Below are 27,891 nucleotides of genomic sequence, written 5' to 3'. Positions count from 1 at the left end.
ATGAACTTTATGCCTGTCCAAATGTTGCAGTTTATTATGTGGTGTAACTACAGTCACTGCAGACAGGTGATTCACCCTACTTCCTGGACTGTGGCAAACACAAGGACACAAACAATAATTCACAACTTTATTTCTCTCTTTTTTCAGATACCATAGCTACCATTTTTGTGCATACCACTGCGGGTCCCAAAGCCAGTAGTGGAATAGGACCGGCTCCATCAGTAGTCAAATAAGTTAAACTCTCAACAGATCCTGTTAAACCAGGGAATACAGTGTCCATTCTTCCAGGAAACAGACCTCAACCTTCAGTTACCACCACAACCATCTTTTATCCCAGCTAACTGATCCAACATGGAGGATGCTGATCAATAGGACGGATGCAGCATCTCTGCTGAATCAGGGGTCCATTTTGAACATGTTATGAGTTAGATGGTTGCCACTACATGCCATGACTGGAGGAAGTCATTCTGGGCAATAAAGATTGATTATTGTTGATTACTGATGTACAGATTCTCAAGAAAGAAACAAAAAGAACAGCAAACGCAGTACTAAAATCACATTGAACTTAAATAATGAGTCATCAGGTGGTTTTATGACGTGGCAGATTTGAGGTATGACACCAGGTCCTGCCGTTCACCCTTCTTCTTGATGCCAGCGAAGATCATCTTGGTTCCGGGAATGTATTTCTTGGGGTTCTCCAGATACTCCATCAAGGTATCTGTCTCCCAGGTGATGCCTGTAGGACAGCACAGCGAGTCAAGTTAAAGACAACGTTTTTTGTATGTTGGCTGGAATGGCTGGTCCATGGAGGATTCAGGCTGGCCTACCTTTACTCTTGTTGGCGTCTGTGTACGAGTAGCCCTCAGCCTGGCCCGTCTTGCGCCCAAACAGCCCCCAGAGGTTGGGCCCCACTTTGTGTTTCCCCCCCTCCTCCACGGTGTGGCATTGAGCGCACTTCTGGACAAAAGCCTTCTTACCCTTTCCGATGTCTCCCATGATGATCTGCCCAGGGAGAGGGAGGAGAAACACATATGTTCATTGTCTGTGTGTAAGAGAGTGCTGGGTGTATGTGAGTGTCAGTGCATGGGAGAGAGAGAGAGTTATGGTTTGAGGATGTTGACCTCAAACTTGATGGAGCTACTACTGAAGGTCACCACAGAGCTCACACAGTAGCTGGTGGCTAAAGGGACATTAACGTCTCCTCAACGGTAGAGCTATCTAGATCTATGAGAGGATCCACTTGTCTAAACGAGTCAAGTTAGTAGCCTTACCCGACCAAAAGCCTATCTTGGATTAAGGATGGTTTTAATTGGTTTCCACTACAAAGTAAATCAGTACCTGTTTTATGATTAAGCCTGTGATAAAACGTTGATAAGGTAGCCAGCTTGCTACGACTGTAATAAGCTTACGAGCGTAGAGGTGTTGGGCGGTCAACTAGCTGTCAGCTAGTAGCAGCATAATACACTGATATCTATGTAGCCGGCGCTATGATGGCGGGCTGGCTGGCATTGTCCATCAAGGGCAGACGAAACAGTTACACAGATATACCCAACAGGCACATATGTTAAACATCAGAGTGAAAGGCAATGCCCACCTATTCAACAAACAGGTTAGTGAGATGTAGAGCGGGAAAGGCATCTATATGCCGACAAAATGTGATCACATCGCCGGTCTAGGTTAACCAGGTATCCAAGTTCTGACTATACCATATAGCCTACTGTCACGACTGTCACGACTATCACACCGATGCTGGCTGCACCGTTACACCGTTAACTGATCAAGCCAGTTACAAGCCATCGTAAAAAGTGCATGTAGTCTGAGTGACACAAGAAGTCAGGGAAGAGCGTGAACGAGCCCATCTGTCGTATCCTATGTAACAATAGCATAGCTAACAATAGCATAGCTACAGTATAGCTACCGTAGAGAAGCTTTACGCAATCCACTGCTATTCTTCAAAGGACACACGATACTGTTTCCCAGCTAACGCTCTCCCCTTTACAGAAACAACTTAATGCCAATATACTCTTAAATAACAATAGAGAAAATATGATCTACCTTTGATTACAGTCTGATTCCTTAAAATTCCGTGAGACAGGGACAGTTATCCTTCTACTGCTATCACCGGCCTGTAGATCGGTTATGCGGTCGGAGAGAAGGTCACATCACTTTAGAGGCACCGGCATTTGACGTCACTGCCTAGGCGTTACCCAATCACGTGCAGTCTTTCGCCGAATCTCGAATTGGTCCTGTCTCCACATTCCGCATCCTCTTCATGCCGATGCACCTGCCAATCCTTTTAAGGACATCATTTTAGGATTAAATCACCGAGCCACATATTATTTTTATGAATATACATGTGGAGTAGAAAGAACAATAGTTTGTTATTTTTCCATCCGGTGGTTTGACTTACTGACACGTCTTATTGCCAACGAAATTGCTCCTATGACACCTATCACAGCCTGACAAGATTGATTATTTAGGTACAATTGTCTGAAAGTTATGAAGAGTTTAATGACATGTCTGGGCGAGTCATAGCCTACCAAGGGGGTTTGGATAACATTGCAGTTTAGCTGAGGACACTCTGTGCTTTGTGCCGTGTTACAGAAACTTGTTCTTAAAGCAATTATTAGTAGGGCGGTAGTAATATTATTATTATTTTTGAACACTACCCGCCTGTCAAGATCACCTGCCAGCATCTTACGTCATCCTACACCAGTCTGACATAAGTAATCTTACGTAGCCTGCCCATGGAACCTCTCTAAGGCTAGAATGTAACGCCAGTGGTCCCCGCCTATTGAATATGATGATATTCATCATCATGTGGGCACGATCATACTTTACAACACCTTAGTAGGCAATCCCCCCCTCCCATAGTGGGTAGTTAAACGATGTTATAACAAGCCTTGTTACAAGTGAACTATATCGCCTATCATGTAACTGGGTCTTAGTGGGCGGTATCGCCACCTTATGTCGATTACTTGCGGTCCAGTGTTTCATAATCCCGCGATCACCATCGTCATCACAATGACACTCTCGCCATACATTCACCATTCGCTGAAAAAGTGAATTAGTGATTGACAACCTGAAACTGAGGTGAACTCACCTCACGTGACTCACCTTGCGCGAATCCTCCGTGTACCGCTGCCAGGGCAATTCGTGTTTACACTACAGCCAAGTTATAACATTTACATTTATTCATTTAGCAGACGCTTTTATTCAAAGTGACTTCCAAAGGACATTTTTTACAAAAAGTGAATATGTCAATGGTCATAAACAACGAGATAAAACGACATCATAGCTCTTTTCATATGTATTTATATGACCTTAACCCTTGTGCTGCCTTCGGGTCACATGACCCAAAGGTTCATAACGAACCATCGTTGTGTTTACCCAAATTTACCCAATACAAAAACAAATATTTTTTTCTTTTCTTTTAACCTTCGCAATGTGGGGGGTCTGAGACCAACCCAGTCTCATCCCAACTGCTGACACAGGTTAAAAGAAAATGTTTCACTTTGTTTTTGTATGCAGTAAAGTTGTCACAATACGATGGTGGGTCACAATGACTGATGGGTCAGAAAGGGGACCCGAAGATAACACAAGGGTTGATTTCTAGGTTAATGTATAGTCCTATGTTTGGGGTGTGTTTTGGTACGTTAAATCTGACGAGAGTTGTGTGAAGGGGGATAAATATCAGTGACCTGGCAACCCACATAGCTACCCAACAAAAATGGACGACTACTCCAGCAAACAGCCTCAAGCAGAAAACCTCGACGATCCTCCAAATAGCCGACTCTTTCTCGTAACTAGTCGGTCAGTCTCAGAGGATGTTATACGTGATAATTTCTCTGTCTTCGGTGATATACAGGGGATATGGGTAGTGAAAGACAAGCAAACTAAAGAATCAAAGGGGGTCTCCTACGTAAAATTTGCCAAATCGTCGCAGGCATGCGCGGCCATGGAGGAGATGCACGGGAAAACGCTACAGGAAGGAACAAAACCAATCAAGGTTCGCCAACTTCTAATAATTGCTTTGTTTCGTCTTGTGTCTGGCTAATTAGCTGCCTACTAGAGCGCAACTAGTTCCTCTGTGCATGCTGCGCACGACTTAGCACTGTGGCTAACTATCTATAGCTAACGAGTGTCTTCTGTTTCAGGTGTTCATTGCTCAGTCCCGGTCATCAGGGCGCCACCGAGACGTTGAAGATGAGGAGCTCACCAGGATCTTCGTGATGATCCCCAAGACTTTCTCCGAGGAGGACCTAAAGGACACGTTCAAGGTAGCTACTGGTACCAAAACCAGATACATTGAGTAGCGAAGCAGATATGTCAACCCTGTGTTGGTACTGTTGTTCATTATCATACTTTATTTTATGTCTTATTTCTGGACCTGGTTGTTGCTTTGGACTTAACAGGAAATCATGTCATATGTCTGTATTGGTATGTTTTCCCCATGCATAGTCTTTTGTCCTTAGTAGGTAACCCTAACTCTAGTACACAGGGGTTGTCCAGACATTGCAGTGTATTGCCAAACTAGTTGACACCAGTGTTCTCCTACCTGCAGGATTATGGAGACATTGAATACTGTGTCATCATTAAAAACAAGAGCACAGGCGAGAGTAAGGGGTTGGGTTATGTCCGCTACCACAAGCCCTCACAGGCCGCCATAGCCATAGAGAACTGTGACCGAGGTAAGGGACCTTCTCTCACACATACACAACCTCATAAAAAATGGATACAGTCATTTATGGTGCAGCATACAGTAGTGTTTCTGGCCCAGCCTACAGTCAAACAGTAGTGTTTCTGACCCAGCCTACAGTCAAACAGTAGTGTTTCTGACCCAGCCTACAGTCAAACAGTAGTGTTTCTGACCCAGCCTACAGTCAAACAGTAGTGTTTCTGACCCAGCCTACAGAGCGATCCTGGCCGAGCCTCGCAGCAGAACCTCAGGGCCGGAGGTTGACTACAGCAGCGGCTCAAGATCTGACCACATGACCAGCGGAGACCTGACCATGAACACATACCCCTTTGCTTCCTGTAAGTGTATCACACACACACACGCACACACACACACACACACACTCAAAGAGGATGCATCAGGGCCTGCATGTGTGAGTGTGTGTGTGTGTGTTCCTCCCCAGCTGACCCTGGCAGCTACGGAGGTGACTACAGGAGCAGTGACATCATCACACGTTGCCTGATGGTGTCGTCCAGGGCGGCGCTGACTCAGGAGCAGATCTACGGCCTGTTTGACCTGATCCCTGGGATGGACTACTGTGAGCTGCAGAGAGACACCTATGGACTCAGCAAAGGTAGAGCAGACCCTTTAACAAGTAAGCAGACACATACTAGCCCACATACTTCAAATGACATACTGTCATTTGACCCCTCCAGGCCACGCCGTGATTCGCTACAACAACTTGGGCTCGGCTGTGTACGCCAAGGAGAAGCTGAACGGATTCGAGTACCCCCCCGGCAATCGTCTGGGAGTCACACACATTGACGACGGAGAGGACAGGACCAGGTAGCCTTGGAAACCCCAGATACACCCGCTCACAGATGAGCTGCAGTCCCCTTTTTTTTTTCATCCCAGCCAACCCGTGCTCTTGTCTTTCTTCCTTCCTCTCACCCTCCCTCTCTCCTCCAGTCCAGTGGGGAAGATGGCCATGCAGTTCGTGGCGGCCCAGATGATGTCGTCCGTGTGGAACAACCCCAGCAGCCAGCAGCTGAAGAGTGGCTCTGTAAGACCGGCACAGCCTGCCAGATGAAGGAGGGAGGGGGTCTTTCCAGCATGGTCTCTAATCATGTGACCACCCTGTGTGTGTGTGTGTGTCCGTGTCCCAGAGTTACCAACCATGCCCGGCGCCGCGCGTGCAGACGGACGTTACGCTGCCGTCCCTCAAGAAGCTGGCGCCCTCCGACAGCCGGGTCAAGGAGCGCCTCTTCGTGGTGTTCAGCCCCGCCCCTCTGCCCGTGGATGTACTGGAGGATGTCTTCTGGTAACCACGGCAACCACTCTTCTCGTTCTTTCTCTTGGGGGCCCCCAGTTTTCCTTTGTTCTGGAAATAACAGATCGTGTGTGTGTGTGTGTGTGTGTGTAGCCGGTTCGGCTCCCTAGTGGAGGTGCACCTGGTGCCGGGGAGGAAGGTGGGCTACATGAAGTATGCTGAGAAACAGAGCGCGGACGACGCCATGGCGATGCTGCACGGGCGCGTTGTGAACGGCGTGAGGATGAAGGTGATGCTGGCGGACCCACCTCGGGAAGAGTCCCACAAGCGCCCCCGCACTTACTAGTCAAGCCGTGAGTACTCTTCTGCGTGCGTGGGTGGTTGGAGGGTGTGTATCTGTGTGGAGGGTATGTTTTTGTGTTTGGAGGTTGTGTGTGTCTGTGTGGCAAGTCCCTCTTTATGGTCTTTACCTGCGTTGGAGCTCACATGAACTATTGGACCTGAGTGGTGAGTTCAGTGTCTGCAGGATGACTCGTCAAACTGCACTACCTCGCACTAGTCTAGCAGCAGCGGGCTAACAGTTAGCTGCCCTACGCCACTTAAGCCTAGCTGAAAGGCTAACTGTTACCTTCTGTATCCTGACCTATTCTAGCCTGCAGGCTAACTCCATCAGGACACCGTTGAGCTTTTTCCACAGCTGTCCTGTTTTTGTTTCTGCAGAGACGGTCACATGACCAAGGACGGACATGACTGGACAGACACGCTGACTGGACACGACCACAAACACACGACCGTACCACGACCACTGGACCGACCCAACTTCGACCCGACCCTGACTGCTGTACCTCTGTGTCTCTAACCTCTAACCGTCTCCTAGCCTCACCTAATCCTGGAGGATGTCTGTAATATCGGAGGTACAATATCATTTGTTATTAGAGGAGGTTCATTGGAAGCTGGAATGGTGGTTGTGTGTACATTTGAGTTGCCTAATAAAACTTCTGAGGTGGACAGTTGTTTGTTTTTTTTCCCCCTCAAATCACGAATCATTTGTACCCACATCTTTGGATGTGAATAAAATGAAGAATCATATTTCAACTTGCCACATCCTACCACCAATCAGCGTAAAGGACAGCGCTTTATTTCAAGTGTGTTCCTGTATGTGTTAGGGTTGAGTGAAGATCTACCTGTCTTGAAACTAAGCCCCATACACACCATCACCCCAGCCTGTAATCCTAATCCCTCGCTCCTGCTGTTGGCCCGGGGAGACCCTGACAGCACCTCAGCTCCTCCTGTGAAGGAGATGCTGCCGTTGGTTACCGTGTGCCTCCTGTGTCCTACACCTGTCCTTGTTTAGGTCTTGGGCAAGTCTTTTCTTTCCATGTAGTGTTTGTGTGTTTTGAATGGAAACGTGCTACATCAGCAAGGTTAAGGGTTGAAATCAGGGTTATGACCTTATCTCTTAAGGCTTGCACATGGTTTGAGGTTACAAGCCATGTGACCTAGGTCAAAGTAGATCCTCAAGGTAGGAGGGTTGGGGTTAAACCCTGATGCCCCCCCCACACGGACACACTGCAGGGAAAAATGTGAATGTAACCAAGCTTGGGTAACTAAAGGCTACATGTAAATAAATAAAATGGGCACGTGACCTTCCTCTACGTGACCTTGCTGGGTGAACTTAGCATGTGTGCTCTGTCCACCCAGTCACGTACTGTTCCACTTTAGATATCCGGAGTTGTCCGACACTGGTATTTACAACCGCGTGTGTGTGTGACCTCTGTCAGTCTTCAGGAATGTGGAGGAGGAGTTAGGACAAGTTGAACGGGGACACACTGTAATAAGACTGGCGGGTGCGCGCATGTCAATGTAGCTCCAGACACTTGCCCGCGTGTGTCGAGTATGTAAACATGGCTGTGACCTTGCCTCTTTCCATCCATCTTACGGGAAAGTCTACACGTTAACAGTACTGGTTCTAACTGTACTGTACAGACCTGGGCTTGGTAGAGCAGGGATGGGACAGGAGATAAAAAGATGACTTCTCCCAGAAGAGGTGGCGAGAGAGAGAGAGGAGATTCCTGTTGGAACCAGGAAGAGGTGGAAGTGTTCCTGCGCGTGAGCAAGCACCTCCTCAGCAGTCCTGTCCTCACATGCCCCCCCCGCTCAGCCCCCTCCTCCCTCTCCCTCCCTGCTGGGCGTTCCAGCATGTTCCTTCCAGATCCGTGTCTCCTGGCTGTGTGGACTGACAACGCTGCCATCTAGTGGATCTAGTTCCGAAGTGTCAGTCGGCCACTCTACCACACACACACACACACACACAGGATGTGAGACTTGACTTTATTGAGGGGTCAGTGAGAGATACAGTAACATGTATTCAGCAGGGTAGTATGATGTCTGGTGGTTGAGCCAAGACAGTGTTTGGGGGGGCAGGAGTGCAGGTGTGAGGTTAACGCACGTTTCAGAAACCTGCTGGAGCATGAAGGAATACAAACTGTCTATGTCATCTAGAAAAAGGTTAAAAATCAACTTCCAAATCTAGTCGCCCAATATGGGCAAGACCTAATTTACACCTCACTCAGTAACCAGCGTGCCACACACACACACACATTCACACACACTTTTTCCCTCTTTCTCTCTGTTACACACACACACACACACACACACACAGACTAATATACAGGATTATTCTCAGGCACGCTCATGTTTGAAGCTTCCCTTAACTAAAGATTAACAGCAGGATTGGTAATCAATGAATTAATCACAATTAATTACAGTTCTGTGATTGATCGATCGATCGATCGAAGGAACTAACTGCTAGGTGACCACAGCTACCACAACACAGGGACTCGTCAACCTGGTTGCCATGGACACGATCTAGTAAGTCATTCCGTCATTAGTAGATAAATTAAGGTCTAAATAGAACTGTTGAGTGGGGGGGGGGGGGGGGGGGCGACGACTCAGGTGTCTGTGTTGGAGTCCCCGTTCTCCTGGGGCTGCAACCGTTCCTTCTCAGTGCTGTCGTCCTGGGGGGGGCGCACGCGCTTAAAGAAACCCAGCTGTGGGGGGGGGGGGGGAACCAGAGATCAGGAGGAGCAGAATGTGTTACAGAGCGGCCAGTGTCAGTCGGCAAGGAGCTGAACGGAGAGAGGGGGAAGGAGAGGCGGGAGAGGAGGGGGAACAGAGAGTAGGGGATGGGGGGAGGTGGAGGGGCGGGAACAGAGAGTAGGGGATGGGGGGAGGTGGAGGGGCGGGAGGTGGAGAGGCAGACTGACCTTGTACATGACGAAGCAGAGCAGAGCCAGCAGCAGCAGACCAGACAGCACTGCCAGGGCGATCACCCAGCCTGGCACCGGCTGGCGGCTGTCTATGGCCACCCACACCACCGCCGTGCTCACCTGGACACACGCGCACGGACCAGTGACAAGCGGTTAACAGTTCTACATGCACAGCAAAACAAACAGAATACACATCCACACTCTATTCTCTCCCTCCCCTCCCTACCGTGGTGGTGTTGGCTGGCAGCTCAGAGACCAGGTTCTTGTAGGGCATCTCTATCACGACGAAGGAGGCCGAGGAACGAACCACATAGGACCGGTTCTGGTTCTCGGCCTGGTGGGGAGGGGGAGAGAGAGGAAGGCGGTGAGTCGTTAGCATGTGAGCCATGCTGTCGCTGCCGGGAGGGGGCGGAGGCCGGTGGTTGCAGGGGTCTGGTACCTTGAGGAAGGTGGCCACGCCCAGCCGGGAGCGGATGAAGAGGATGGCGCTGCGCCCTCGCTCCATACGACCCACCTGGCACTTGATCTCCAGACACTGGGCTGTGCTGCAGTCCTACACACACACACACACAACGCGGTATAAAGGGACGGAGAGAGACAATGTGTGTAACAGTGTGGGGATGTGTACCAGAGGGTGTGTGTGTGTGTGTGTGTGTACCAGGGTCCCCAGGTCTCCCTCCGGCTGCTTGCCCTCCAAGTCTCTCCGGTGCACGCGGTTCCGCCCTTCCACGCGGTCTCCGGGGGAAAACACTGTCGCGTTCCTCTCCACGGCAACCGCCGCGCCCTGCCCAACATTCACCATGAGAGGCCCTCAGTGGGGATGTGTGAATACCTGCGTGTGTGTGTGTGCGCGTGCGGGTGGGGTACGTACAGACACGTTGAGCGGGTTGATCTCCATGCTGGTGGAGCAGTTCATGGGCCCGTCCACCTCGTACTTGATGATGTAGAGGAGGGAGGAGTTGAGCAGGCGGTAGGGCACCTGCACGTCCAGCATGGCCTTACTGAAGGTGCTGGGGCCGTTGTTACGCAGCTGGGGGGTGGGACAGGGGTAGAGGCGCGTCAGTCGAGGCACACCCCCGTGAGAGTGCTCTCCACCCTCTGCTGCTGTAGGGGGATTGGGGTGTGCCTAAGGTCGGAGAGGGGGCTTTCCTTTGGGGTCGAGGGGGGCGGGGGCGTTCGGTTCGTACCTCGTAGATGTGCTGCACCATGGGCCCAATGTCGTCCTCCACGACCGGAGGGGATTTAGGCAGCCAGTTAGCGATGGGGAGGAACACCTGGTCTGGAGCGGACACCCTGACAGACGGAGAAAGAGATGGATGGACAGAGAGACAGAACGGATGAATGGCTGGATTGGAGGGTTGGAGAGGTAAACAGATAGATGCATCTATACAAGCGGGTAGGGAGGGGGGTCAGGAGGCCTGAGGTACTCACCCTCGTACCTCCACCCGAGCCAGCACAGCCAGGCGGGTCAGACTGGACACCACCACGCTGGTGTTGTTAAACTGGTTTGAGCTGCCGGACACAGGACACAGTCAGACACACACAGGCAGACAGACAGACAGACAGACAGACAGACAGACAGAAAGGCAGGCAGGCAGGCAGGCAGGCAGGCAGGCAGACACAGGCAGACACACAGGCAGACAGACACAGACAGACACACACAGACAGACACACAGGCAGACAGAAGGACAGACAGACAGACAGGCAGACACACACAGGCAGACAGACACACACAGGCAGACAGACACACACCGGCAGACAGACACAGGCAGACAGACACACAGACACACAGACAGGCAGGCAGACAGGCATCCACACGCACGTTCACACAATCTACCTGACAATCTGCAGGTTGAACTGGACGGAGGTGTCCTGCTCGGACAGCTGGTGGACGCTGAAACGCAGACCTGCTACCAACTGAGAGAGGGAGGAGGGGGAGCAAGCGAGGGAAAGCTTACACCATTGGACACAAGGTCTTCATTTCCATTTACACCCATGTTTATCCATTGGCGGCCACTAGAAGGCAGCGCAGCCCTACGTGGTGTGTGCGCGTTCACCTTGGTTCCGCCCTTCATGGGGTTTCCCAGGTCACACACCACAAGCCTCGTCAGGTTCTCCCTCTTGTAGGCACAGGACAGTCTGGACAGGGTCTGGAGGGGGGAGGAGGAGAAGAGGGGGGTCAGACCAGTCAAACGCAACAGCACCCCAGATCCATGCACATGCTTTCAAGTGCCAAGTGTGTGTGCGTGTGTACCTGGCTGTTGCGGACCACACCGGTGAAGTCCGCCTGGGGGGGCAGCGTGACGTGCAGCTCGGCCTCGTACGCCCCCTCCCCCCGTTCTCCGACGTCACCTCCAGCGTCAAGGCGTTGTCGTCGCCAATGTAGATCCGCTCCCGGTCGCTAGGGGGCAGCACAGCCAGATGGTGCTGTCTCTACTGAAGGTGTGTGTGTGGGTGGGCGTAGGTGTGTGTGTGTGTCTTACCTGCGGACCGACAGCTTGAGGTCTGGTTTGCAGATATTGTCGTTTCCACAGTCTAGCAGAATATGAGCCTGCAACCACAACAGCAGCCAGGCCAATCATAAGCTTCAGCGATCAATTTGAGACAGTTCATTGTGTATAGGTGTGTGTGTGTGTCCAGGTGAGTGTGTGTGTGTGTCCAGGTGAGTGTGTGTGTGTGTCCAGGTGAGTGTGTGTGTGTGTCCAGGCGAGTGCGTACCTGTCTGGACACGTTGGTGGGGGTGCTGTGGTCCAGTATGAGCTGGAGGCTGGCTTTGTCTGCAGCCCTGAGGACGTCCAGCTTGTACTCCAGCAGAACACTGATGGGGGTGATCTTATCACGGAACTCAGAGTCATCCTCCACACACACACACACACACACACACACACACACACACACACACACACACACACACACACACACACACACACACACACACACACACACACACACACACACACGGGTTAGAACTTGTGAGGATGTGCACCACCAGTAAAATCAGTGCTGGCGGAGCTGCTTCTGATGATGATGGTGGTGGTGAAGAGGCAGACTGACTATGAGGTAAGCATCCAGCTCCTCACAGGAGGGGCCTCGCCCGTTGCTGGCCGTCATGTTCTTGCTGTACTGGGACGTCTTGCTGTGGAGGAACAGCACGCGCTTGATCGCCCCCTTGTGTTTGAGACGGTCCAGTACAAGATCCACCTGGAAATCTGTAGGGGGGGAGGGGGATATCAGAGGTTATCAGGGGGAGAGAGAGATCAGAGGTTATCAGGATGAAAGAGAGATTAGAGGGGTCAGAGGTTACATGAAGGAGGAGAATCAAAGGATGAAATGGGAGTGAGAGAGAGAGGGGGAATGACAGGAGGGAGACATAACAAGGGAGTGAGAGAGAGGGGCGGGGGAGAGTGACTCAGAGAGAGAGAGATAAGAAGGGTGACAAAGAGGAAGAGAGGCATTCTTACTGATTAAGGCCGGAGCTCCTTTCCCAGATGCCTTTAAACAGTATTTGACCTTGAAACTAGAAAGAGATAGAGACACACAAAGAGAGACAGAGAGAGAGACAGAGAGAGAGACAGAGAGAGACAGACAGACAGAGACAGAGAGAGAGAAGGGTACAATGTACTGTCAATGTACTCCAGAAGCTGATAACCCAGTGTAGGACAAGCCCTGAGGCTGTTTAGACTATTAAACAGAGGCAGTATGCTACCTCAGGCTACAGTGAAACATGGTTGACCTAGTTAGCTCTGTCTGTGCTTTAATGAAGCTAATGCTAAACTCAAATTCGCCACAGAACAACCCCATCCACGGCCTCACAGCTGAACTGCATTTGAAGAAAAAAAAACAAGCCAAAGGTTGCGTCATTTAGTGCGTGTATGTGTGTGTTCGAGATTTGGCATAGCAGACACAGACTAACTGCTGTTAACACTCAAAATGAGTCATAGGGAGGGGTGCACACACACACACAGTTATTGAGTGAGTGTTTGTGTAAGTGTGCATGTGTGTTACCAAGAGACCCGGGTGGACGTTCCAGGCAGGGTGCAGGAGCGGTCCTCAGGGTTGAGGATCTGAGGGCTTATGTCCAGGGTGGCGTTCACACTGATGACTGGCCGGGCCCTGGGTCAAGGGTCAAGGGTCAGGGAGGTCACACAACATCGCACACATGACCATAGTGTCAGTGCCAGTCGTAGCATGGAAAGGAACCTTCATTCTTTTCATATTGCTGGGTTCTGACATACTGTTGTGGAGACTATGTTCTCTGGTAAGAAATTCTTAGAAGCCACTGTGGTGCATCTGGTTCAAATGCCTGAGATGATGAACAATCCAAAGTTGATTATTATATTTTATTATAAAGCTGAGAGGAATGGAGTGCGTGTGCTAAGTTGTATTCGCGTGTGTGTGGTGTTCTGCGAAGAAATAGAATACAACAGAGGTACTTAATCATACCAATAGGCATCTCGCAGTATAAGGATATATAGTGACAACCTCACATTAATAATAGCGATATTCTCACATTACTGAAGTGACACTACTTCCTACATTATGCACGTAGTCTTTCACATTCTAGCTGCTAAACACCTCAGGTAATCGTTAAACGTGTCACTAGTTATCCAACAAAGATTACGCCCGCATTTATAATGCAACCGCGACACCGGCATCAATTGAATATACACCCGCGATCATAAAACGCATTAACAACTTCAATGCAGTGGCTAACAAACACAGACTGACAACAGCATAACTAAACATAACACAGGAGCATTATAAATACTTAAAGGAACCCACACAATTCCAACACTCGCTCACTCAAATCTTTACACCGAAATGTCAACACCCTATACTTCTGTATCGTCAGTCCACTGGTCTGCTATTCCCGCCACTGGGTACCAAGCATCCCCAGACTGCACTCCGATTGGCTGTCCCAGTGGAGCCATAAGAGGTGCATGCACTAACGGAATGACCCAAAGAGCAGGGAGTGGGCTAGGCCCAGAGGAGAGGACAGCTCACCTGTAGAGAACAGCTCTGTCTGCTCCAAAGGCCCCGACGATCAGATCTGGTGAAACACAACACAGTCAGCTCTCTGTCTCTCTCCCTCTCTCTCTCACACATTAGTTCTCTCTCTCCCTCCAGGGTACCTGGGTATCCATTCTGGTCGATGTCCGTTCCTCCAGACATGGCGTAGCCAAAGCTAGGGGGCATGTAGGCTGACGCCCAGCGCCCTTCCAGCACCTGCGAGGCAACAGGCTCCACCCCCACGGCCCCGCCCCGCCCGTTGTAGATGAACACCTGGCCCCGCCTGTACGGGCCTCCGTAGGGCGCTGCCACGGCAACGTCTGGGGGCGGGGGGCAGCGTTAATGAAGATAAATCAAGGATACGGCAGGCAAAGAATCAACACACGCACCTGCCAACACGTCACACACACCACCACCACCACCACCACCACCATCACCACCCCTCCCCTCCCCTCCCCTCCCCTCCCCTCCCCTCCCCTCCCCTCCCCTCCCCTCCCCTCCCCTCCCCTCCCCTCCCCTCCCCTCCCCTCCCCTCCCCTCCCCTCCCCTCCCCTCCCCTCCCCTCCCCTCCCTCCCTACCGTTGTTGCCGTCCAGGTCCAGGTCTCCCAGCGCGGCGACGGAGCTGCCGTAGCGAGCGTAGATCTCCCCCCCGGTCAGCTTCCGGGGGGGCTGGAAGGAGAACCCCCCCCTCCCCAGGTACACGTACACCTGGCCCACCTCCCTCAGCTTCCCGTCTGAGCCCCGCTCCATGAAGAGAGGAGCCCCCACCAGCAGGTCCACCAACCTGGGGTTGAAAGGGGGGCGGGAGGGGGGGCATGGGGGGGGCCGACAGAGAGAGCGCGAGTGAGCAGAGGAACGGGCGAGAGGGAGAGGGCGAACAAAAGATGGGGCTTGTCCTCTCGTGGTTGGCTTACAGCCGACGATCGTTCCAGAGCCGGGCCTCCAAACAGGGAGAGACTCACCCGTCGTTGTTGACGTCGGTGGCAGCGACCGAGTGTCCGAAGTAAGCTGCCATCTGTCAGCAGCACAGAGACAGAGAGAGAGATAGAGAGACAGAGAGAGAGACAAAGAGAGAGAGAGAGAGAGAGAAAGAGAGAGATAGAGAGAGAGACAGAGACATATATAGAGAGAGAGAGAGAGAGAGAGAGAGAGACAGAGAGAGACAGACACAAAGCTGCTCCGGTTACAACGTTTAACCTGAACCGTCAAACTACATCTATACAACCCCCCCACCTCTAACCACAATAATGAAAATACAACTGCTCTGTTATGTAATCGAATCCATGTACTTAAAAACTCCAGGATCACTGTGTGTGTGTGTGTGTCCGAGTGACAGCATGGATCAGTGAACCTGACCCAGTTCATCATGCCTGAAGGCGTTTACACAAATGCTCTGGAATAGATCGACACAATCATCACCCCCCCCCCCCCCACGTTCCTGACCTGGATTCCACAACATAGCCCACACTAACGCTGGTCCCAACCCGGGTCCTAGCCCTGCACCTGGTCCTAACCATGGACCATGGACTAGATCTCACCTGGACTCCGGTGAAGTTCACCGCAGACTCCATGCTGTGTCCGTTGAGAATGGTCACCTGATGAGAAAAGGTGGACTTATTTGGATTCACGGAACTTACGCCTGACAGCAGCGAGCTGTGGATGTGTGTGCTTCAGTGTGTGTGTGAGTGTGTGTGTTCTTACATAGCCCAGAGACTTGTCACCTCGAGGGACTCCGGTCACGTAGTCTAAAAAGAAGAACACCAGCAGACTAACATCAGAAAATAGACCCCAGAAGTGGAAGACGGAACAGAGCCCAGCAGGGTAACGTAGAGTAGAACATGGTAGTGGGCCGTCGAGAAGAGCACAGTAGAACTTAGTACAGTACAACAGAAAAACTGATTACTAAATAGTAGAAATACTCACCATCCTTTCCATCACCATTAAAGTCTCCCACAGTCACAGAGTAGCCTGAAACACACACACACACGTCAGAGGCAACAACGTGGCTGTCTGTGCCAAAAACGTCTGTAAATGTCTGTAAAAGTCTCTCTGGTTTTTATTATTCACTCAATTGATGTAGATGATCTTTCAATGTTCTGTGTCTCTCTGTGTGTTCAGTTTGTGTGTGTGTGTGTTCACCCAGGTAGCTGTCATCAAACTGGGCGCTGGCCGGCTTGGTGGACAGCTGGTTGCTATAGGGAGTGGTGAACTGCTTGTCATAGCGATTGATGATCTCAGTAATGTCATCCGATATCAGTTGACCTGGACAAACAGGAAGTGGAGGGAGAGGAGACAGTCGAAAGAGTTAGGATATGGTTGTGAGAGAGGAAACGGACGTTTTATGAACAGACGGTAAAAAAAACCAGTCTAACAACCCAGTATGGTCTTTCCCACTCCACATCACATGTGCACAAACACACACACCCACATTCACACACAGCCTGCACACCCAGACATTGGAATGATGACATAGTGCTATTCTGGCTGTGTGCTTCTACCCTTATATGGTCATTTATGTTTCTCGGAGCTGCAAGCAGCGTTAATGCAGGCTTTAGGTGTGTGCATTGCTACAGATAATGTGTGTCTATGTTTATGTGTTTCTGCAGATAGTGAGTGTGATAATGCAGACAGGGTGTGTGTGTGCTGCCGACAAAGGAGTGTGTGTGTGTGTTTGTGCAAATAGTGTGTGTGTGCGCGGGCATCTGTTGCTGCACAAAAGAGTGTGTGTGTGTGTGTGCGTGTGTGTGTGTGTGTGTGTGTGTGTCAAACACCCTTACTAATGCTTATAAATAGAAAAACACCAAAGGGCGTTCGGAATCCTGACATCCACCTGCACCAGCTGATGTCTCACCTTGCCAGTAGAAGCTGCCAGGGCCTCCAACCACCACCCTGTGGTCCTACAGCACAAGCACAGACACACAGGAAGGTCACTGGGTGCCTCGGAGGCAGACGATTAATCGCCACTTCTGGTCGTGGTCTTACCTTCACAAAGTCCACACTGAACCCTGCTTGACAGAAACCCTGGAACTCTGGAGTGTGTGAGGCTATGGAGGGAGCGACAGAGCGTGAAGGAGAGAGAGAGAGACAGAGAGAGAGAGAGAGAGAGAGAGAGAGAGAGAGAGAGAGAGAGAGATGGAGGGAGACAAGCAAGTGTCAGACAGGAAGTGGTTCCTGTGTGACTCAACCAGACGCTGTCTGTTCAAACCCACGATGAGATGTGCCAGACAAACAGTCAGACAGACGGGTACGTACCGGTGCGACAGGGTGAGTACTCCACAGTCTTCTCTCCCTTCATCAGGAAGCACGTGCCCACAGGCTCTCTTTCTGACAGGCCGTAGGTGCTCCACTGGTACAGGGGGGCACACGCCTGCAACACGGGGAGTTAGATGGCTGAGCGGTTAGGGAATCGGGCTAGTAATCACAAGGTTGCCAGTTTGATTCCTGGCCGTGCCAATGACGTTGTATCCTTGGGCAAGGCACTTCACCCTACTTGCCTCGGGGGAATGTCCCTGTACTTACTGTAAGGGGGGAAAGGGGGGGGGGCGTAATACAAACACTTTTGTTTGACGCTAATTTTCCTCAGGAAGAGGAGGAGGAAAACAAGAAAGAGGATCAGGAGCAGAAGGAGTAGGCCACTCACTAAGATGTTAAGATTGAATATGTTTTTTGTATGTTAACTGTATGCACCTGCCCGCCACAGTAAATTCCTTGTTTGTGAAAACTTACTTGGCGAATAAACAATTCAGATTCTGAAGGGGGGGGAAGAGGCCACATGGAAGAGAAGGAGGAGGAGAAGGGGGGCTCTTACCAGGATATGTTCTCCGTCTGAGCGGACTGAGGCGCCAAACCACTGGTTGGACTTGAACTCCATCTGGACACCCTTGTCATTCCTCCTTTCCTCTGGACAGAGAGGGAGAAAGATGGAAACATTGAGAAGGATGCAGCTGAATCCAGTATGTTGCGGCAAACAACGCTAAGCGTTGAGGGCACTGGACTGAACGAGGGCCAGGCGAGGTGAAGGCTGGGAGAGACTGGAATGGAGAAAGCTTAAACATAAGCCGAGAACATGCTAAGACTGGTTACAGCTGCTCGCACACATATACACACACACACACACAGAGCTAACTATCATAAACCACATACTACATTTAAAGAGACAGGCGGCGATCTGCCCCACCCTGGATTATCTTTTGTTTGTCTATCTACATGTGTGTACTACAAAAAGCCGAGTGCTGGGTTTGATGTTTCCAGGAAGTAGAGATGACAGGACAGGAAGAGAAGACAGCTGCCAGCAGCCATGCAGACAGACTGACCAAAAACACAAACGTACACACTCACACGCACCAGACTGGCTGTAAGGCTATTCCAGGTCTCTGTTAAATTTAGGGAAATGTCATATACAGAGGGAGATGTATGTAGACATTAACTAAAAGGTTGTTTATATTACACCACCTGGATACTGACCAACTAGTTAAACAATTACACAAGGAAGGCAACAACAACAAAAAAGCAGGTTATCAATATGAGGCTTTTAGACTCAGCCTGTATTCACTTCCAACAACTCCTAACATCAACACTAATCTCCAAACGATGGTTACAACCGATTGTATAACTCCAACCTTCAAAACACTTGTTTTGCTTTCCCAGTCATCATAACATCAGACTACAGCAGAGGCGGATCACACAGACTGACCGAAGAAGACCAATTATCAGTGTCCAATCAACTTTACCAGAGTTGTCAAACTGCAGTTGCTGGCAGCTTGCGTCTATCGTCTTTGACCATGGACAACTGTAGACTGCACCTCGCTCCACCACCGTGGAGGGCACCGAATGCGACGTGTTGGCCTTGGGAGCCCCGACCAAGATGTTCGCCCTGAACAGACATACAGCGAAACACACAAACGTGTTACCCAATTTCTTCCAAGAGTCACAGATGACAGGCTTTATAATTTAATACATGGCTTTCAAATCGCAACCGTTGGCAAACTTACTGTTTGTCCTTAGGCTTAAAGAAATCGACCGAGAAGCCAAAGTAGCTTCTCTGCGGACCGGAAAACACAGACGGATTGTCGGCGTCCAAATTGAAGGAATAACACCCCAAACAGTAAACTAAAACGGAAACAAGCGGACACCACAGACCGCGACGAACTTCCATTGTGTCCCAGAAATGCAGCCTACAACACAGGCCTAGGACAGTATCAACAAAAAAGTTGTAGCCTAATACCAGAAACGACTATTTAAACAGCGAGGTCTCTGGGTGTTATCTGGCGTCGTTTAATATTACTCTCCGCTGGAGGTGGGCTACTTTTTGATTATGCGTCGTGATTTCACAGTCCCGACGCTTGGACAAATTCCTCCTCTTTCCTTTTCCAAAAAACAACTCCCATCCCTGTCCGAGATCATGAATGTGTCATCAAGACACTACCGCGCATACTGCTGTTTTGTTTCTGCTGCCATGTCAGGTCCCGAGGCTAACAGTTTTCTAACGCAGTTCTCTGAGAGTAGCTGGGAATGCTAAAATGATTCTCGATTAGGTTGCCCGGATAGCCCGGTGGTGTGCCGAGATACACAATGTACAATATTTATGCTTGGGCTTGGCCAGACGTCTCTCCTGGAAAGTGTAAATCCAAAACAAACTGACCCACTCAAAGGGAAGTGGGAATTGTAGTAGCCTACATATTCCACATTTACATCGTTCATTATCCAGAGAAGGGAAAGTGAAATTACTATTAAATTGTACAAATTCGATTATATTTCTACATTGGATAGAACACACGGCTGGTTTTGAGTTATCAGTTCACATTATTTACGCATATTTAACTTAACATCTGTGTCGTGTGGTGGGTCAGCTTCACTTCTATTTTCCTCGGGTCAGATGCGTGTAAATTAGGGATCTAAAATGATAGTTTAGGTGCAGTGACGTAATGACGCCCAGGCTGCTATATTTGGTGATGCCCGCGAGACTGGACCGTGTGAGCTACAGCTTGAGGAATTCGACGCGGGGACCACTCTGGCATTCCTCGGTAGTTGTTCTTGGCACATCCACATAACATTGAAATCGCAATCATCTATCTGTCTAACCCCGCCTTTCTAGAATGACATATTCCCCACCCTCGTAATCAGATATAATCATTAACATCCATCAGAAGGGTGTCAACATGTCTCATGGTCTCAGGATCATTAATTCATGATTTATATTTGCTAAGCCATGTTTTCTCTGTAAGGGAAAATGGAGAGGAGAGCACAGAAGACAGCACATTGTACTAATTATCAACACAAGACATCCCAAAGACTAAACCTCTGAAGGAGGGTGGGGGACCAATATGGGAGTGGTGTACAGTGTGGAGGCAGTAAAGGGGTGAGATTGGGGTATAGGTGAGGCAGTAAATGGGTGAGAGTGGGGTACAGGGGGAGGCACTATAGGGATGAGAGTGAGATTGTGAGTCATAGGGGAGGGGGAGGAGTAAAGGACAAAGCAGCAACAACAGGATGTGATCATCAGCATGTTTATTGTGAATCTCTTTAGTTAAGTTTTTTCTCTCTCTCTTTCTTTCTCTCTCTCTGCTCATTCATAGTCCATGAGGGGTGCTCTACAATCCTCGATTATGCCAGCAAGTCAGTAAGCCAGCCAGTGAGTCAGTCAGTCAGTCAGTCAATCCATGAAGTCAGTCAACTCGTCAATTGGTCAGCCAGTCAACCAAGTCAAGTCGGGCAGCTGGTCAGGTCAATCATCCAAGTCCAGTGTGTTGAGCTCCTCGTCCAGCTCATCCAGGTCTTCTGTGAACAGGTTCTCATCTACAGGAACGTCCTCCTGCTCCACCTCCTCGTCCTCATCCTCGTCACCATGAAGACCGTTCTCCTCTCCCCCACACGCTCCGTTCATCTGGTCGTCTGGGCGACGGGGGGGGGGGGGGGACGGACAGACAATCTTTATGAAACATGTATGACGCAGGCACACACTCCATACAACATAGTGAACACACATGTACATGCGGTCTTTGGTATTACAGCTATTGTAGATACGACAGGGTTGTGGGTATTTTTTTCTAATGTCCTCACCATCTGTTTCCTGTGTTGGTCGGCGCTTGGAGGTGAATCTGTCCACCGCTGCCACGGTGATGCCTGTGTTGTCTACCTCCTGAGGAACGAAGCGGGCCAGGTCTATGTCCTGGAACTCGCCGGTGTTTTCCACCTGTAGAACAAGTATCCGTGGGTTACACAGTGTTTCCCCTATGTAGATTTTTCCGTGGCGGCCCGCAACGGTTACATTTATGCCGCCACGGTATCAGAAATAGCGCTGTACACAATTTTAGGGCGTCTTATCAGCCGTGATTGTTAGAGCGCATGTCGGAGAATAGCACAGACTCGCTTCACAGCGCAGTTGACAATTGCACGTGTGCGTCCTTGAGAACCGTAAGTCGTATAACAACCCCCATCCCCTCCACAACAGACAACGCAGAAGAACAGAAGAGATGCCAGCACGGTCTCTAACTCTGGTCCTACCTCCTCCAAAGCATTGTCCTCCTCGTCGTCGTCGTCTCCCCGGGCGTAGCGCGTGTCGTCCGCCTCCTCGTCGTCGTCGTCCACCAGCTCGGGACGGAACTCGAACACCTCGCGACCGCTCACCTGCCGCAAAAACGCAAGGAAATGTCAATCAGAGGCCTTGTTGTATGTTCTGTGAGCCAAACAACGGCGTACCCAGTGGCTCCCCTCCACACCTCCTACCCCCGACTCACCCCAAACGAGCGCCCGGCCTTGAAGTCAGCCTTCTTCTTCTCCATGTCCTCCTCCGCCTTTGCCACCTTCTCCTGCCTCTTCCTCCTCTTCCACGCCAGGAAGGTGTCCAGCGTAATGCGAGTCACGTTGGCTCCCAGGGCTGAACGCTGCGCACACACACACTTGTTAGCAGTGCATCACTTATCCAATGGCTTGTTTGGACACACACGATACACACACACGTACCTCATTCTCTATCAGCTCCTCCAGGGAGATCTCGTCTTCCCTCTCCTCCTTCTTCTTGTCCTTCTTCAGGACAAAGCCGGGAGGGAGAGCGTGACGGTAAATGCAGACGTCCGCCCCCCCAGGACACACCCAGAACCAGCCGTACTTGTTGTTCTCTATGGCATCCAGGAAGTAGCGGCACACCTGCAGGAAAAAGGAAACAAGGAAAAGGGGGAAAGAGTCAGAAATGCTACAGATTTGCGTATCACCCAGTGCTACTGCTGCTGCTCTGAGAGGAGCTTCAGTTGCTTAGAGAAATCTCCTGTCAGGTGTAACCCTGACAAGACGGGAAACACAGAGACAGGAGGAACAGGAAACACAGGAGAACGAGCGGCGAAAGTGACAGAAACCTACAATCTGAGTTTTTGCTTTCTTCTTCTCCGCCTCTCCGTGTTTCTTGTTGATGACCTCCTCCAGCTTCTTCTCATCCCAGGTGTCCATGGTGTCTGGAGGAGGAGGAAGAGAGGATATTGATACAAGGCCTTTGGTGAGGAAGTTACTGATGAGGATAGATTTTAATCAGGGTGTTGATTTGGATACATGGGGGAAAATGCCAACCTTTTTCCAGCTCGTCATCTCTCTCGTCCACATACAAGCTGCGTTTTTCACACTTCCTCTCCAGGGTCAGGTCATGAGAGAACTTACACTTGTCTCCCTTGGTGCACTGGCCCTGCTTGAAGAAGGCACAGAGCACCGACTTGGGGTCCACACCTGCGGCAAAGGGAGTGAAAGACAAGGATGGAGAGATAGAGAAGAGAGAGGGAGGGAGGTGTAGAGAGGAGAGAGGATGGAAAGGGGAGAAATAGAGAACAGAGGGAGGGACGATGGGAGATAGAGGAGACAGAGGGAGGGAAGGAAGAGATATATGATAGGAGGAAGGAAAGAGAAAGGGGAGGGAAATAAAGATGGAGAACAGAGAAAGGAGAGATAAGAAGGAAAAGAAAGAAGACAGGGATAGTAGGGAGGCTCACCATTAGTGAACATTCCTGGAAGGGAGCATGTGTCGTCTTTATAATACACAAAGTTAAAGGCAGGGTAGGCAAGTTGTGCAAAGCTAGCTATTTGAGCTTCTTTTAGACACTATTCAAACCAAAATATCCCATAATATAACAAAACTACAGTAACGAGCATTGAGTGGACGGGCAAAGTGCGTGCAGCAGGTAGGTAGACAGACAGGTAGCCCGTCCAATCAATAGTCAGGGTCGGTGTGCGAAATACCCATCAATATTCGCGGGTCCCCATCTCTCAATTGTTGCGCAATACCGATTTAAATTTGCTCAATATGCAGTATGCAGGGACGGACTGGGAGTAAAACTAGGCCCTGGACTTTGATCCAGACCGGCCCACCAGAACCGGTCCCCGTATACGCCACCACAGTGCCCTGCTAATGCATGTACATTCTGGGTTTGATGTGAGGCTAGTAGGGAGTTCCACAGTTAATGCGAGCGTGCATGACGCACGAGCAAAATATTTTGGCTGATTTGAGCGAAAAAATTTTGGGGGAGCTTTATGTAAAATAAACATGGCGCTACCGATGGCCAGTCCACTACTGGCTGTAGGTATAACATAATAGTACCTATTTCATGAATGCAAGCCAAGACAATCAGTCTATAACCTACATGACAACACGCACACACTTTACCATTTTTTATAATCCGATATGCTATTATCCTAGTATTCTAATATTATTCTATATGCGTTTAGATATATTGGTTGCTACCAAGATGTGAAGTTACTTTCGGCAAATATGACAAAAAGTGCTTCTCAACAACATTGCCTACCCTGCCTTTAATATAATTTGTATGTAGACTAGTTCATACTGCATGCGCAGACCTTCAGTCCACTGGCTTCCAACTCACCTTTGGCAACCTTTTGAGCAGCCACCACAGGCTTGAACAGCTCGTTCAGCTCCTCCAACTCCTTCTTCTTGTCTCCCTTTTTCCCTACCTCTGTGCCCTGTAGACAGAAGGGCAAAGACGGAGATAAAGAAGAAAGCAGACAAAGATAACTGGCCAAGGAGATGAGAGAGAACGTGATAAGTCAGAACTAGAGGCGAACTCAGTGGGGTCAGCGTATACAAAAGTTAAGATCAATAGCTACGCGAATAAGTACAAGGACACTCACCTTAGCGCCTGGTGGACCGCCAGACTTGACTTGATGAGTGACATTCTTTATGAACTTCTGTTGTTTGGCTCCCTTCTTGTTTTTCAACCCAAATGTCTTGTCCTGCGCAGAGGAAATAGGTTAAACGGACGTGCTAGTATGCAGCTAGCGTGGTTAGCCTGATGGCCGCTCCGTTTAATAAGCTAAGAGTTTAACTTACAAGCTCTGATTAGCTCATTTGCCACACCAGGAAATTAAATAGTTGGACAAAGCTATAACTAGGTAGCTCTAGTGGAAAACACCACACTAAATAGAAAATGACACATACAGCTAGTCACACCGTCTGGCAGACCGATAGTTAGAGCTAGCTATGGTAGTTAGCAGATTTAACGGTTCCATAGCGCCATGCCACCCGGCCAAATGTGGCCACGTTCTGATTCTGAATCTGAAACGGGTTTAGTCAACTAGCTAGCCTAGCTAGCAGAGCTTATAAAAAGGGTTGCTTGGAATGGATATAAGAATATACCTCTATGTTGGAAATAGTCGGCTAGCAAACTGACAACATAACCTTGTGGGGAAATGAGCGTCCTGTGTGACAAAAATATCCAGACATAACAGCTTATCAATGACATGTTAGTGCCTTGCCTAAGCTAGCTAGCTGGATAGCTCAGCTCAGCTACATCGTATCGATCTTTCTAGCTAGTTTGCTAGCTATTAATGGCCACAGAGGCAATGTATGTTAATTTCACCTCGATTATCTTTTCCTTCTTCTTCTCTTGGGTCTTTTTATTTCCCACGGCTGGAGCAGGTTTCTTTGGAGGCATAGCGGAATGAAAGAGCCGGCTATTTATTTATATTTTACAGTGCCAATGCACGATAGCCACCGCTACATACACTGCTAGGCCACATGTGACAATGTTGCTAAGTTGACACAGCATGACGTCATCTTTTAGAATTCTGGATACTGGAGTTCAGAGCTGGAGAAATTAACAGAGTTCACTGCATCCTCCAGTCCATGACTACAGAGAGCTTCTGCTCTCTGGAAATTAGGAATACGTAGCTAATTATCACTGCCTGGTTGAATTAACAAATGTAAAAAAAAATATATATATATGATTAACAAATGTTTCTCTGACCTAGTTTCCGCTGATGAAGTGATGAATTGTCACATAACTTGTGGGTACAAGTTAGTAGGAGCTAAAAAGCACAGGAAATACTCTTTAGCTTGAAATCAGTATTTTGAGATTTAAATTTACAGAAAAAAACAGACTTGATAAAGCATGTAATAAACATGATTTATTTAGCTGTTGGTATATGATAAACAACAAGCTTCAATCTGCTGCCTCAGAATATTCTACAGAAAAAAAGGGAGATGTACAGAAAGATGCAGGAGAGTTGGGAGAGCAAATAGTAATGAATATTAACTTTCACTACTAACTCTCTGGATGTGGATGGCTGTGATGAACTTGTCTACACACTCACTTTGACCTGATCCTTTGGGAGATATTTTCCCCTCCTGGTGTTACGTACACATGTTAAGGACGTGTGTGTGTACTGTAGATATACATGTCTGTGCCCGTGTAGTTGTGTGTTTGTCTTCCCTCCTGTCTCTCCATATTATCATCATTCATTCAGGTGTCCATTTTCCATTGGATCGTCTGCTTCATTCATCTCTATTCATCATCATTTGTATGTCTGTTCCCGGCCAATCCGGTGAGTGTCTGGCTCCCCCGTTCCGACCTTCCTTCGATAGCCGTTTTTGATCAAGTGTCTGTGCTCCATGTTCTGTAACTGTTTGTTACATGCTTTTGTTTGTTTTTTTTGTAAGTCTTTACGACGAGTTTGTGAGTATGAACTTGTCTACACACACTGACCTCGGCCTTATCCTCTGAGAGGTATCCTCCTCTCTCCTGGATGTAATCAAACAGGTCTACGGCAGGTACAGGCCTCTCCAGAACTATGATCAGCTCTTGGTACAGCTCATATCAGTCCATTAGCTCCACTGCTTCCTGACCGCCCTCTCCTCCTCTAACCCTGGCCTCACCCCTCACCTCCTCACACCTCACCTCCTCACCCCTCACTTCCTCCCCCTCACCTCCTCACCCCTCACCTCCTCACCCCTCACCTCCTCACCCCTCACCTCCTCCCCCCTCACCTCCTCACCCCTCACCTCCTCACCCATCACCTCCTCACCCCTCACCTCCTCCCCCCTCACCTCCTCACCCCTCACCCTCACCTCCTCACCCCTCACCTCCTCCCCCTCACCTCCTCACCCCTCACCTCCTCACCCCTCACCCCTCACCTCCTCCTCCCTGGCCTTCTCAGCCATGTCCGCCCCACCCTGTCCTAGGATCAGTAGGATCATCACCTCCAGGGGAAGCTGTTGGAGCTTCCCACCCAGGGTCTTAAACACAGAGAACACAAAAACCAGTTAGAGTTAATGCTGCAATAGGGATGGGACCTGTTGGAAGACTCTGGTTTTGTAAAACAATGAGACAATTCAGAATGAGAATCTGAAATTAAATGTATGAATTGAAATAGGTTAGTAGAGGTGAAAGGGGGATTGGTCCACTCACCACAGGTGTACGTATCACCTTATCAATGGGGACATGCTTGACTACCACCTATTGACCGAGATTGGTGGGGGGGCAAAGAACATGTTGATTTATGAAAATATATGCTGCTCTGTTTGTCAGTGTGGGGATTTGTGTGTATGTGTTGTCATTCTCACAGGCAAATTGTCATCCCTACGGAGTCCAACGTAGACTAAACCGTAGTAGCCACCTTGGCCAAGACAGCTCAGTTCCTCGTACTTCTCTTCAAACAATTCTAAAGCACACACACAAACATTCATGTATACTGTATGTTTTTTGTCGTCCCATCTATCTCTTTTTTTCTGTCCTATGTTGTATCTGTAGGCCTAATGAATGTGGAGGAATTCAATTTATGCTGCTATTTCATATATTCTATGTCGCTATTACAATAGAGAAGTCAATCAATACTTCAGATGTACCAAAATGTGTAATGACATTGCTGAACATGTATTCCAGATATAATCAATGCTTCAGATAAAATAAGTAATGATTATGATTATGCACCAGGACGTGACAGGGGAGGCGAGATGACCACATCATGGGACAAGGAGAGGGTACAATGGGCCTCACAACTCTGTGGGTCTAAAAGGTGTGACAGAACCGGTGTTACGTGGTGGAGGATGTATTCCTCTGCTCGGAGAAGAATGTATCCTTTTGCATCTGGTGAACATCATCCGACCATTAGGTCTGCCCCCTGGATATCATCAGACCTCTGGACTGCCCACCTTGAGTGCCCAAAACCTCCTTCTAAAACCTAATAGGATGGGGACATCCTCGCCCCATCATCTGGTGGCCAATCACCTGACAAACACCTCCCTTGAGGTGCATTGATTGTATTTTTATTAAACAGAAGCATAGATTAAACTCATCATTCAACAGAAACATAGAACATATGACATAGCAGCATAGATTTCATTCATCTATAGTAGCCAACCACAAAATAAAACAATATGGAGAAAAGTTTG

General features: G+C 49.3%; 4 protein-coding genes across 4 annotated transcripts; 1 reads left to right on the top strand and 3 right to left on the bottom strand.

The window, feature by feature from the left end:
• Positions 1-113: 113 nt before the first annotated feature.
• LOC146261204 (cytochrome c) lies at positions 114-2,199 on the bottom strand. Its single transcript, XM_084668421.1, has 3 exons — positions 2,056-2,199; positions 828-1,002; positions 114-736 (listed from the first exon to the last, which is right to left on the bottom strand). The coding sequence occupies exons 2-3, from the start codon at positions 994-996 to the stop codon at positions 591-593; spliced, it is 315 nt and encodes a 104-aa protein (XP_084524547.1). The 5' UTR covers positions 997-1,002; positions 2,056-2,199; the 3' UTR covers positions 114-590.
• A 1,498-nt stretch (positions 2,200-3,697) lies between these two features.
• rbm45 (RNA binding motif protein 45) lies at positions 3,698-6,958 on the top strand. Its single transcript, XM_084668044.1, has 10 exons — positions 3,698-4,009; positions 4,158-4,280; positions 4,565-4,691; positions 4,909-5,037; positions 5,142-5,312; positions 5,395-5,524; positions 5,648-5,741; positions 5,845-5,999; positions 6,102-6,301; positions 6,669-6,958. The coding sequence occupies exons 1-9, from the start codon at positions 3,731-3,733 to the stop codon at positions 6,292-6,294; spliced, it is 1,401 nt and encodes a 466-aa protein (XP_084524170.1). The 5' UTR covers positions 3,698-3,730; the 3' UTR covers positions 6,295-6,301; positions 6,669-6,958.
• A 1,307-nt stretch (positions 6,959-8,265) lies between these two features.
• itgav (integrin, alpha V) lies at positions 8,266-19,862 on the bottom strand. Its single transcript, XM_084667854.1, is given in 31 exon segments — positions 8,266-8,998; positions 9,215-9,337; positions 9,444-9,551; positions 9,657-9,770; positions 9,876-10,001; positions 10,089-10,247; positions 10,405-10,510; positions 10,649-10,729; positions 11,055-11,134; positions 11,275-11,367; positions 11,472-11,554; positions 11,557-11,618; positions 11,701-11,768; positions 11,936-12,073; positions 12,272-12,426; positions 12,679-12,734; positions 13,223-13,330; positions 14,222-14,267; positions 14,350-14,547; positions 14,807-15,012; positions 15,191-15,243; positions 15,767-15,823; positions 15,930-15,973; positions 16,152-16,196; positions 16,368-16,490; positions 17,080-17,125; positions 17,211-17,272; positions 17,481-17,595; positions 18,037-18,128; positions 18,959-19,101; positions 19,220-19,862. Coding segments are annotated over 31 exon segments (3,153 nt in total). The 5' UTR covers positions 19,384-19,862; the 3' UTR covers positions 8,266-8,899.
• Positions 19,863-20,718: 856 nt separating this feature from the next.
• zc3h15 (zinc finger CCCH-type containing 15) lies at positions 20,719-25,270 on the bottom strand. The gene is made up of 10 exons (XM_084668615.1): positions 25,082-25,270; positions 24,354-24,455; positions 24,089-24,185; positions 22,788-22,940; positions 22,584-22,675; positions 22,191-22,373; positions 21,965-22,111; positions 21,732-21,854; positions 21,288-21,420; positions 20,719-21,119 (listed from the first exon to the last, which is right to left on the bottom strand). Exons 1-10 carry the CDS (start codon positions 25,154-25,156, stop codon positions 20,953-20,955), a joined length of 1,272 nt encoding a protein of 423 aa, XP_084524741.1. The 5' UTR covers positions 25,157-25,270; the 3' UTR covers positions 20,719-20,952.
• Positions 25,271-27,891: the final 2,621 nt, after the last annotated feature.

The sequence above is a fragment of the Hypomesus nipponensis genome, chromosome 12 (assembly GCF_054491055.1).
Source record: "Hypomesus nipponensis isolate SF chromosome 12, ASM5449105v1, whole genome shotgun sequence".
In the NCBI taxonomy this organism is placed as follows: domain Eukaryota; kingdom Metazoa; phylum Chordata; class Actinopteri; order Osmeriformes; family Osmeridae; genus Hypomesus; species Hypomesus nipponensis.
The sequence above is the reverse complement of the archived record's forward strand: the minus strand, read 5'-3'. Positions and strand labels throughout refer to the sequence as shown.

Bases quoted from the DNA above. Each gene is read 5' to 3' on its own strand.
- LOC146261204 (XM_084668421.1), bottom strand. From the start codon at position 996: ATGGGAGACATCGGAAAGGGTAAGAAGGCTTTTGTCCAGAAGTGCGCT. The intron at 737-827 runs GTAGGCCAGCCT...GCTGTCCTACAG, and splicing joins AGACGCCAACAAGAGTAAAG to GCATCACCTGGGAGACAGAT.
- zc3h15 (XM_084668615.1), bottom strand. From the start codon at position 25,156: ATGCCTCCAAAGAAACCTGCTCCAGCCGTGGGAAATAAAAAGACCCAA. The intron at 22,112-22,190 runs GTACGTGTGTGT...GTGTGTGCGCAG, and splicing joins AGGAGCTGATAGAGAATGAG to CGTTCAGCCCTGGGAGCCAA. The intron at 21,120-21,287 runs GTGAGGACATTA...CCCGTCGCCCAG, and splicing joins ACCAACACAGGAAACAGATG to ACGACCAGATGAACGGAGCG.
- rbm45 (XM_084668044.1), top strand. From the start codon at position 3,731: ATGGACGACTACTCCAGCAAACAGCCTCAAGCAGAAAACCTCGACGAT. The intron at 5,525-5,647 runs GTAGCCTTGGAA...TCTCTCCTCCAG, and splicing joins GACGGAGAGGACAGGACCAG to TCCAGTGGGGAAGATGGCCA. The intron at 5,742-5,844 runs GTAAGACCGGCA...TCCGTGTCCCAG, and splicing joins AGCAGCTGAAGAGTGGCTCT to AGTTACCAACCATGCCCGGC.